The sequence below is a fragment of the Tursiops truncatus genome, chromosome X (assembly GCF_011762595.2).
Source record: "Tursiops truncatus isolate mTurTru1 chromosome X, mTurTru1.mat.Y, whole genome shotgun sequence".
In the NCBI taxonomy this organism is placed as follows: Eukaryota; Metazoa; Chordata; class Mammalia; order Artiodactyla; family Delphinidae; genus Tursiops; species Tursiops truncatus.
The window spans coordinates 19,283,474-19,295,726 of NC_047055.1; the positions used below are offsets into that span (position 1 = coordinate 19,283,474).

At 39.5% G+C, this 12,253-nt stretch overlaps 1 protein-coding gene across 10 annotated transcripts in view; it reads left to right on the forward strand.

Moving 5' to 3' along the window:
- ENOX2 (ecto-NOX disulfide-thiol exchanger 2) overlaps positions 1 to 12,253 on the forward strand; it is a 298,173-nt gene that overhangs the window by 225,893 nt on the left and 60,027 nt on the right. For 9 of the 10 annotated variants that reach the window (XM_019919016.3, XM_033848959.2, XM_019919012.3 and 6 more), the window contains one exon: positions 5,710 to 5,916. In XM_019919016.3, the coding sequence (XP_019774575.1) occupies positions 5,710 to 5,916 (207 nt within the window). Of the gene's footprint in view, positions 1 to 5,293; positions 5,334 to 5,709; positions 5,917 to 12,253 lie in introns of those variants that run through there. The other variant, XM_073799069.1, reaches the window with a different exon arrangement.

Below are 12,253 nucleotides of genomic sequence, written 5' to 3' on the forward strand. Positions count from 1 at the left end.
GCAAAGAAGGTCCTCCCTCTCTCACATTATCTCTTTGACTTTGTCTCTTACCACTCTCCTTTCCATCACACATTGTTCCTGTTATACTGACCTCCATGCTGTTCTGTGAACACACCAGGCACTCTTCCATCATAGGGCATTTGTATTGGCTCTTTCCTCTGCCTAGAATACTCTTCTCCTAAATATCTGCATGGCTAACTCACCTCCCTCCTTCAAGTCTTTGCTCAAATGTCTCCTCTTCAGTAACCCTGACAACCTATTTAAAAGTTCAGCCCTCCCTGCCGCACTCCCAATCCTACTTACCCTCTCTATTTTTCACTTAATACTTATTACCTTTTAACAAACTATGCAATTTATAGAATGTAAACTCCACAAAAGCAGGAAGTTTTGTCTGTTTTGTTCACTGATGTATCCCCAGCACTGAGAAAAGTATCTGATATATATAGTACGTGTTCAATAAATATCTCTTGAGTGATGGAGGGATGGATGGCTGAATACAAAAGGAGAAGTCAGAGGTCTAGAAATCAAACCAAGAGAGCATGAGGTAATTACACCACATGCTGACAACTTCTAAATCTATTTTTTCAGTCCATGGCTCTCTTCTGAGCTTCAGACACATATAGCCAACTGACCACTAGACTTTTCCAGGTGTATCTACATCAAATGTGCAAAAAACAGCATTATACTATAGTGAACAAACTACTAGATTAAAAGTCGAGAGAATTGTGTTTTACCCCCAGCTCTGTCACCAACTACCTGAGGGATCTTGGGTTAGTCGCATGACCTCCCCAGGTCTCAGTTTCCTTGTCTGTAAAGTGAGGCTATTGGGTTAGATTACCCTAGATACCTCCAACATTTCATCCAGTTCTAAAAATATGATTCTTGATATTAAAAATGTAGTTACCACAATAATTATTCACCTAGGCAAAAGTCCCTCAAAATGTATTAGGAAAAGCAAGAGCAAATTGGCAGGTGGCCCGTAGAGCTTTGTGCCTTCAGTGGAACAGGCAGTATGGTATAATAATTAAGAGCCCCAACGTGACATAGGCCTGGTTTCATATCCCAGATCTCCGTACTAAATAGCCATGAAATCCTGGGTAAGTAACTTAACCTCTCTGATCTAGACTAGGCAAAATCAGTTCTGGTCTAAAAATTCAACAGATCAAACTAGACTGGAGCTGACTGTGCACCAGTCTCCTAAAGATAAATGGTGAATTGTCCTAGGAGCAACATCCTCTGATTCCTAGGAGTCAGAGGTATGGCAAAAGAAAGCTCCCTGGAACACAGGTACTTTTTTTCACAGGGTGGCTATCAGAGATTTACTGCATTCCCAATTAACAGTCCTCAGTTGGTGGTATAAGAAGAGGACAGCACCCTCTCTCCAGAGAACTCAATTCTGTCAAGATTTTTCACTTCAGCTGATAGACCTTCTGATGGAGAGGTTGCGTTTTTCATCTACTGTGAAATAACAGTGCACATGGAATAAATGGTGGAATATCATCTGCTATCTGTGTGCAGGCATGTGGGAAAGCACCCAGGAGCCAGAAAAAAGAGCAATCATTTCATTTTACCATCCCAAAACAGGCTGAACTCATTTTGGCTCCTAGGGCTGGGTTCTATAAAGAAAATTAGAGAAAATGGATAAATTGAGAATTAATAAAGATTCGCTGGCCTTCTGATTACTTCCAATCAGTTGAGATTACATTAAAATATATCTGACCCCTGCTGATTGTCTAGGGGACCTTCAATCTTGGGCTTTCTGATAAAATCAACTCAAAGATTTTGCAGTATGCAAATTCTGGCAAACCAGTTGAGTGACCTGTGATGCTCCTTTGAAAAGCAAGATGCAAATGGTTTATTGGGCCTCTATGCTGCTCCCTGCCTCACTTCTCAAAGATGAGCAGTGACTTTGATCTTAATGCTGATTGCCCCAACACAGTTCCCCAGAGTGGGTGCTTAGTTGTAATTAGAATTGCTAGAAGCCCCTCCTTTTCCATTACCAGAGATTAGAGTGCTTTATACTCCCAGTTATCTTGCATCTTTTTACATGGAAGTTTCTTCTTCTCCATCGGGAGTGGTGATTGGGGTGTTACAGGAGCTTAGCACATTACCTGATTAATAGGATTAACTCCTATGGAGTCACCATTGCTATGCCCATATCACTGTATTTCAGTGGGATTAGAAAGTCGGGCCCAGACAACGAAGTACTTTGAGCTGTTAATTAAAAAACAAGTACTATCCATTAAGGAAGACAGTACAGCCCATTGCCTTGCTGGTGGCATACACCTAAATCTCAGCAAATGCTACATTTACCCAAGGAAAATAAATAAATCCCCAGCATTCTTGACACTACTCTTAGTGGCTTTTATGTGCCTTTACTTAGCAGACAGTCACCACAGAATAATCACAGCATCTAAATAGGGTGATGGTTTCATCAAGGGAAAGAGCCTTGGTATTGTCAGTATTACATATAACTATAGCAGTAACCAGACATTCCTTAGAGTCTCTCAACGGACCTAAAGGTAAACCTAGGCTAACTGAAATAATATAAAAAGGTGATTATTTGCTTCATAAAAAGATTCTTTATCGAATTCATTTAAATAGTAAACTTCAGAAGGGTTCTAAGGCAGGATTTTATTCTGAAGCCTTAGATTTGAAAACATGGCTCTAACTAAATAGATGTTGTTAAAAATTCTTTACCTAATATAGTCAGTGGCCGGGTTGTGTTCTATGGTCAAAATCATGTGTGTCTTCACAGCTGTAGATTCTGAAACTGAGCAGGACACCACGGGCCCTACAGGGTACAAAAGGCCCTCCATGTCCCCTGTTTCTTGTTTGTAGGAAAAGATTTTTGTCTCCTAGGTCTTCCCTGAGTGCCAAAGAGCAGGCACAAGCAGTTACTAATTGGAGAAGTGAAGGAATACAGAAACAAAGGAAAAGCAGTTAAGCAAGATAGCTTGAACAATAATTCAACAATAAAACAGAGTCCTAGTTCCTCTGCAAGGAATATGCCCCAGACTGGTTGGAACCAGAAGGTTTATGATTAAGATTCCTGAAACACCACCTTGTTACCTCACTACCAACCAGTCAGAAGAAAGTCATACACCCTGCAACCCTCACCCCAAATGTTGCCTTTAAAAACCCTTCCATGAAAGCCATCAGGGAGTTCAGGTCTTTTGAGCATGAACTGCCCATTCTCCTTGCTTGGTGCCTGCAATAAATGCTGTACTTTCCTTCAGCACAACCTGATTTTGGTAGATTGGTTTTACTGCTGGGAGGGTGGGGTGTGAAGCAGACCCAAGTTCAGTTCTGTAACAGTTTCTCTACCAATAAGAGTGATTCCTTCCCAAACCCAGCCTTATCTAAAGATCTGGATAAAGCAAGGAGCTGAGGGTTTAGAAATCCAGGTCTTAGCTATCACTCCACTCCAGACTTGTAGTAGGATTTTAGAAAGCCTCAGAGTGGTAATTAGGAAACCTGAGTTCTATAATAGTAAATAATAATAACACTATAGTAACTACAATTTATTGGGAACCTATCAAATGCTAGGCATTATGCCACATGCAATATAGGCAGTAGATTATCAATTATCCTACAATAACTCTTGTAAGGTAGAGGATAGTATCCCTATTTTAAGATGAAAAAACAAAGTTCTCAGAGGTTATGTAATTTTCCCAAGGTCATACAGACAGTGAGTAATTAAGGTTTAAGTCCAGGTTTAACTGCTCCAAGTTCATTTTCCTTCTCTTTCTATCTGATTTGTTGACCTTGAATAAGTTACCCAACCTCACTCAGCTAAGGTTTTTCCTCAGAATATTATAAGTTTAGGCCAAGTCAGTGGTTTTCAACTATAGCTACACATTAGAGTTGCCTGAGGAACTTTAAGAAAATGATGCACATGCTGCACCCCAGACTAATAAAATCAGACTCATTGGAGTGAGACCCAGGCATTGTTTGTTTGACTCCCAAGTTGATTCTAATGTGCTACCAGAGTTGAGAATCACTGGAAGTGTGATATCTAGAATCCTTTCCAGTTCTTAAAAAACTCAGAAGTATAAGTCTCAAGAGATTCTGGATCTCATTTTTCCCTTTTTGGCTAAAGCTATAACCTCTCTAATGTTAGACATTTCAGATTCCTGCTCACTAGGTTATCTTCTTTTCCCTTTAAGCTTCTCCTATGGAATAAAAAACCAATACAGTGAGTTCTTGAAATTGCAGACATTTAAAATTTTAACAGAAATTTTGTAGGTTCCCTGAATCCCTCTACCCCTCTTACTGACTAAATAGAGGGAAAGAGAGCATCATGAGAACTTGATTATTCTGACCAACACTAATAAGCAAAGTGAGGAAGCTTAAGATGCTAATAGCCAAGGCAGCTCTCAAATCATCTGCTTGCCAACTTGGATAAGAATCAGGTGGGGGCCTTGGCCTAATCTACAAGTGAAACTCATTTAGTTTTGCATGTGAGCTGTAATCACTGGTTGTCAAGCTCTCCAAATCTTGAGCTGGGAGAATTATTGTTAAGAGCTGAATGGGAAGAACGGATTACACAAAGTAAATCCTTGCAGATACAAAACCAACACTAGAAAACCCTTGACCATCATGCTTTGTTTTGTTGGGCTATGAACTGTAGGATTTTGCTTGGGAAATGCTTTGCTACATATAAACAGCAACAAGGAGCTGGCAGATACAACCGGCTTTATGTATAAGTGAGTAGAAAGCACATTTTTTAAGCAGAAGGAGAATCATCTCATTAAGTAGGTTTTTGGGGTTTTTTTTTTTTTTGCGGTACGTGGGCCTCTCACTGCCGTGGCCTCCGCAACGGGACGCACAGGCTAGGCAGCCATGGCTCATGGGCCCAGCCACTCCATGGCATGTGGGATCTTCCCAGACCAGGGCACGAACCCGTGTCCCCTGCATCGGCAGGCAGACTCTCAACCACTGTGCCACCAGGGAAGCCCATTAAGTAGGTTTTTAATAACCCTACAGCCAAATTTATCTCACTTTATTTAATGATTTCCCAGATGAGTTTACTTTCCCTCTAAATGCTGCATGATTGGCTCTGGACCTCACTTCTCCAGCAAAGAATCTGAGGAAGAGCTCACTGGTATCAAAAAACAAAAAACCTAAAAGGGATGATCTGTACTCTGGCTGACTTTGTCAACCACATTATTCTGATAGCTGTAAATATTTTTGTAAATGTTCACCCCTTCACTATCAAATTAATCCTGAAACAGTTCTTTCTGTAAGCATGAACAGGGAGAATACAATAACGACAAACTGAATTAAACAAACCCTTCTCTCAAGGATGTTGGTTCTAAGAATTCTCAAAAGTAAGTTTAAACCAAGTGGGATTTCTTTCCACTAATTGTCTTCTTAATAAAAATGACTGAAAATTGGGCATAGCTGGGTTGTCACAACAAAAGTAAAGAACAAAATTAAAGAACTGTTGATGAGACAGATGGGTCTGAGTCTTTATCCTGTATACATACATCACGATCACCAAATCATTGAATAAAATAATTCTCAGGGTCAGGCAACCAATTTGCTATGGAGCAGAGATGAGCATCTTGGAGGCCACATGCTTCTGGGACTCTTAGGCAGAAGTCTGATGGGGACAGTAGGGCTGTCTCTGGGACATGTTAAGTTTCTTAGAGGTCTGTCCTAAGCAAACATTTTAATTTCAAATGCTTTTGCACTTACACTTAGATCTTCCACCTCCTGCAACCCGAGAACGACCACCAGGATGCAAAACAGTATTTGTGGGCGGCCTGCCTGAAAACGGTACAGAGCAGATCATCGTGGAAGTGTTTGAGCAGTGTGGAGAGATCATTGCTATTCGGAAGAGCAAAAAAAACTTTTGTCACATTCGCTTTGCTGAGGAGTACATGGTGGACAAAGCCCTTTATCTTTCTGGTAGGTGTTTAGTCATGAGGATTGTGCCCACCAGGCACAGCACAGAGATTGGGGATCAGTGTATTTGCACCTGTGGCAGCTAAAGTTTGGGCTTAATGGCAACCTCTCTTGCCTTCATAGATGGAAAATGCATGTTACTACCTGATGTATTCCTTTAAAAGTTCTTAAGTAGTTCCCAATTGCCTATGGGATAACTCCAAAACTCCTTACTTGTAGTGTTAAAGGCCTTGATTATCTGTTTTACCTCTCAACATTATCTCCCAATCCTTCCTTCACATACCATGTCCTAACACTAAACTAATTCTAGTTCCTAGAATGTGCCCATGGTGTTTTATGCCCTTTCCTCTGACTAGAATTACCTTTTCCACCCCCACCCACCATACACACATCTTCATACCCTAAAGCTCCAGCTCAATCATAACCTGTTCTAGAAATCTTTCCCTGACTTCTCTCCCCACTCTGCCCCAGGCTGGTTTGGGCACCCCTTCCTCAGTGCTTCTGCCATGCCTGGTGCTTCCTCCTAGCATGACACCTGTAACACCATATGAGAACTGTCTCTTTCTACCTCTGTCTCCTGCAACAGAGAATGAACTCCTTAGGGGAAAGACTGTGTCTTATTTAACTTTGAATCCCCAGCATCTAGCACATAACCTGGTACAAAAGTAGATGCTCAAAAATAACTATGGAAGTCAGTTAGTTATCAAATATTTATTGACTGATAATCAGAATGCTAGGTTGCTGAGGATATGGCAAAGACTGAGGTATACAAAATTCTTGCCATCAGGGATATTACATTCTGAAGATGGCAAAATATGATATATATGTAAACAATATCAGGTACCAATAAATGCTATGAAGAAGATAAAAACAGCTAACATACCTGGGGTTGCTAGGAAAGCAAGTATTCTCTAACATTTGAATTGAGATTTGAACAATATGAAGGGGATTGCCATGCAAACATCTGTAGGAGAAGCATTCCAAAATAAGGAAGAATAAGTCAGAGACCCTAAGATGAAAATGGACTTGGCATGTTCAAGCAGAGGAGAGAAGGTAAGCATGACTAGAGCACAGTAAATGAGAGAGAGGCAGTGAAGGGAAATGAAGTCTGAGAGGTAAACAGTACCAAATTATGTTGGTCCCTTAATCTATACAGACATACCTTTTTTATTGCACTTTGCCTTATTATGCTTTGCAGATATTGTGTTTTTTACAAATTGAAGATTTGTGGCAACCCTGCATTGAGCAAGTCTATCAAAGCCATTTTCCCAACAGCATTTCGTCACTTCGTGGCTCTGTGTCACATTTTGGTAATTCTGGGAAATTTTAACTTTTTCATTATTATTATATTTATTATGGTGATCTGTAATCTTTGATATTATTATTGTCATTGTTTTGGGGTGCCACAAATTGCACCCATCTAAGATGGTGAACTTAACTGATAAATGTGTGTGTTCTGACTGTTCCACCGACTGGTCGCTCCTCCATCTCTCTCCCTCTCCTTGGCCCTCCCTATTCCCTGAGACACAACAATATTGAAATTAAGCCAATTAATAACCCTACAATGGCCTCTAAGTGTTCAAGTGAAAGGAAGAGTCTCTCACTTTAAATCAAAAGGTAGAAATGATTAAGCTTAGTGAGGAAGGCATGTCTAAAGCTGAGATAGGCCAAAAGCTAGGCTTCTCATGCCAAACAGTTAGCCAACTTGTGAATGCAAATGTAAAGTTCTTGAAGGAAATTGAAAGTGCTAGTTCAGTGAACACACAAATGATAAAAAACTGAAACAGCCTTATTGCTCATATGGAGAACGTTTTAGTTGTCTGGATAGGAGATCAAACCAGCCATAACATTCCCTTAAGCCAATGCCTAATTAAGAGCAAGGTCCTAACTCTCTTCAGTTCTGTGAAGGCTGAGAGAGGTGAGGAAGCTGCAGAAGAAAAGTTTGAAACCAGTAGATGTTAGTTCATGTGGCTTAAGGAAAGAAGCCGTCTCCATAACATAAAAGTGCAAGGTGAAGCAGCAAGTGCTGAGGTAGAAGCTACAGCAAGTTATCCAGAAGATCTAGCTAAGATCATTAATGAAGGTGATACACTACACAACAGATTTTCATTGTAGATAAAACAGCCTTCTATTGGAAGAAGATATCATCTGGGACTTTCATAGCTAGAGAGGAGAAGTCAATGCCTGGGTTCAAAGCTTCAATGGACAGGCACACTCTTTTTAGGAGCTAATACAGCTGGTGACTTTCTGTTGAAGCCAGTGCTCATTTATCATTCTAAAAATCCTAGGGCCCTTAAGGATTATGCTAATTCTGCTCTTCTTATGCTCTATAAATGGAACAACAAAGCCTAGATGACAGCACATCTGTTTAACAACATGGTTCACTGAACATTTTAAGCCCACTACCGAGACTGACTGGTCAGGAAAAAAAGATTCCTTTCAAAATATTAATGCTCATTGACAATGCACCTGGTCACGCAAGAGCTCTGCTGGAGGTTAATGTTTTCATGCCTGCTAACACAGCATCCATTCTGTAGCCCATGGATCAAGGAGTCATTTCAAATTTCAAGTCTTATTATTTAAGAAATACATTTTGTAAGGTTATAGCTACCATAGATAGGGATTACTCTGATGGATCTGGAAAAGTCAATTGAAAACCTTCTGAAAATGATTCACCATTCTAGATGCCATTGAGAACATTCGTGATTCATGGGAAGAGGTCAAAATATCAACATTAACAGGAGTTTGGAAGAACATGATTCTAACCCTCATGGATGACTTTGAGGGACTCAAGACTTCAGTGGAGGAAGTAATTGCAGATGTAGTGGAAATAGCAAGAGAACTAGAATTAGAAGTGGAGCCTGAAGATGTGACTGAATTGCTGCAATCTCATGATAAAACTTTAACAGGTGAGGAGTTGCTTCTTAAAGCTGTGCAAAGAAAGTGGTTTCGTGAGATGGAATCTACTCCTGGTAAAGATGCTATGAAGATTGTTGAAATGACAACAGAAGATTTAGAATATTACCCAAACTTAGCTGTTAAACTTAGCTGACTCCAATTTTGAAAGAAGTTCTACTGTGGGTAAAATGCTATCAAACTGCCCTGCATGCTACTGAGAATTGTTCATGAAAGGAAGAATCAATTGATGCAGTAAACTTCATCGTTGTCTTAAATTTTAAGGAGTTGCCACAGCCACCCCAACCTTCAGCAAACAGCACCCTGGTCAGTCAGCAGCCATCAACATCAAGGTGACACCCTCCACCAGCAAAACGATTACAACTCTCCCCCAAACCCCCCCATCCAGAGAATGGATACATGTATAAGTATGGCTGAGTCACTTTGCTGTGCACCTGAAATTATCACAGCATTGTTAATCGGCTATACTCCAATATAAAATAAAAATTATAAAAAAAGATTACAACTCACTGAAGGCTCAAATGAAGGTTAGCATTTTTAGCAATAAAGTATTTTTAATTAAGGTATTTACATTTTTTAGATGTCATGCTATTGTACACTTCATAGACTACAGTACAGTGTAAACATAACTTCAATAGGCACTGGGAAATCAAAAACTATGTGTGACTCACTTTATTGCGATATTCACTTTATTATGGTGGCCTGGAACTGAACCCACAATATCTCCAAGTTATGCCTGTAGTAATGAGGTTATTATTCTGGATACAATGGGAAGCCATTGAAGGATTTTAAGGAGTAGGGTGATGTGATCTGATATACATTTTAGAAATATCACTTCTGGGTAAAGAATGGACTGAAGGGTATGGGCAAGTGTGGTGACTAGTGGTTAGTTAGCTAACCATAGCATTAGTCCAATCCAGAAGTGATAGCGGCTTATATACTATGATAGTTGGAGTGGAGATAGCAAGAACTACTCTGCATAAAGTCACTTGTTCCTGGTAAAAGTTCAGATTTGGGGAGACTGAGGCAATTGGAATTGGAATGATTTTCTTTGTAAATATTATAAAGTTTCATGGCTGATCCTTTGCTTATTTGAATTGTTATTTTTCTTTATGGGGCAGTGGACAAATAAGATGAAGGCAGAAGACAGAGTAATTGGAAAGGGCATAGAACAATTAACTACTTCCTTCCCTAACTACTAACCCTTCCCTAAGGGTTAACAATTTGGAAGAATTGGGTCCAAGTGCTAGACATTTTACAGAATCTTCATTCACGTAACAGGCACTTGTTGGACATCTCCTTTGTGTAAGCTGTTGTGCTAAATGTTGTACAGAGTAGAAAATGAGTTAAACCTAGTTCTTCCCTTTAATGAACCCAGGGTTAGTATGCAGTCATACATTCATTTATTAAAGAAACATTGAGCACCTGGCATTGCTCAAGACACTGATAAGACACACTCATTGCTAATAATAATGACATTTGAAAGTTATGCGTGCTGTACGAGAAGTATGGTAAAGTGTTATGGAAGTTCAGAGGAGAGAGAGGGAGGAAGGAAGGGAGGACGGGAGGGAGGGAGGGGGAAAGAGAGAGAGAGAGAGAGAGAGAATTTGAAATTGTCTGGTTCCTGACTGGGGTTATCAAGGTGAAAGGTAGCATTTAGACCAAGTCTTTGACAAAGAGAAAGCATTTGAATGTGGACAATGGTGCATAGATACAGCATGAGCAAAGGTACAGAGGTGGTAGGTTTTGATGAACATTCAAGGAAACAATAAGTAGTGGTTTGTGTACTGAGTAGACATGAAAGGAGGAGGGAAAACATCCATCGTCAGCACACTTTGAAAGGCTTAACAGTTGGGTCTTTACTTCTCAGATAATAGGGAATTGTTGAAGAAATTCTTGAACAAGGAAGAAGATTGTCTCTGAAAGATTAATGTGACCGCTCTGTATAAAAATGGGTAAGAGGAGAGGAGGTCAGTTAGATACCTGTTGCAATAGGCCAAAGAAAAGGTAATGAGCACTGGAAAAATTAGGCTGGTAACATGGGAGAGGAGAAGAGGAGGCAGATGTAGAATGCTCTTTTTACATTTGCTAAGTGCTGTAAAATCCAACTACTGAAGATTTAACAGCCCTTAGCAATGATAACAGAGCATTCCACAATAGACTATTTTAATAATCTTGAAAAGCCCTGAACAGTTGTACATAAAAGACGACATGCTGCTCAGGAGGTATCCATCTAAATGTCATTGAAATCAGCTCTCTGGTAACAGCCACCTGGAAACATTCTCACGGCTGCCAAAGGAAAGGAGATTGCAATCAGTGATGTGAAAACAACTAATTTTTCCCTTTAAATTTGAACCTGCTCCCTGGAAGTTTACACGTGCTAGAAAACTCCTGAATTGGATGGCTGTTCTCCCACTTTGTAAAAGAAAGAGGTTAAAACAAACAAAAATCCCTTAGAAAGGGGCTAGAAATGTAGACATAATTGTTTTTTCTGTTGGAGTTTGAGCACCTTTGGGAACCGGCATTGTACAAGTGCACCACCTCAAAGCATCACAGTATCTTGTGTATGTTTATGCAAAAGTTTCATTTCCTCCTCTCATTTGATCTTCTCCACAATCCTGGGAGAATAGTCAAGGTAATCATTAATAGCCCCATTTTTCTGATGGCTCAGATAATTAAATAAGATGAATGGGGGTGTGAAAGTACATTGTAAACTTTAAAGAACCCTAGCAAAGTTTACTTATGAAATGTATTTATTCTTCCTCTTTCTAAAAAGAATATTTTAGTGTGACTGGGAATTATTCCTTATAACAGCTTTATTTAGGTATAATTGACATACAGTGAACTTCACATATTTCAAAAATACAATTTGATATTATTGACACATACATACAGCTGTGAAACCATCATCATAGTCAAAATAATGAGTATGTACACCTCTCCCAAAAGCTTCCTTCATGCCTCTTTTGTAATCCCTTCCTCCTAACCCTCCCCAGTTCTCTCCCCAGGCAAACACTGATCTATTTTCTGTCAGATTAGTGTGCATTTTCCAGATTTTCATATAAATGAAATCATATGTTTTGTATGCTCTTCCTGCCTTTGTATAGATCCAGATTTCCATTTGGTATCATTTTCCCTGTGATTGAATTTCCTTTAACATTTTCGGTAGTGCAAGTCTGCTCCTGATAAATTCTTTCAGCGTTTGTACGTATCAAAAATTTATTCCACTTTTTTTAAAAGATATGTTCTCTGGGTATAGGATTCTAGGTTGACAGTTTTTTTCTCTCTCTCTCAGATGTTGCTCCACTATCTTCTTACTTGCATTGTTTTCAACAAGAAATATGATGTTATCCTTATCTTTTTGTTTCTCTGTACATAAAATGTGTCTTTTGTCTATGGCAGCTTTTGAGATATTCTCTTTATT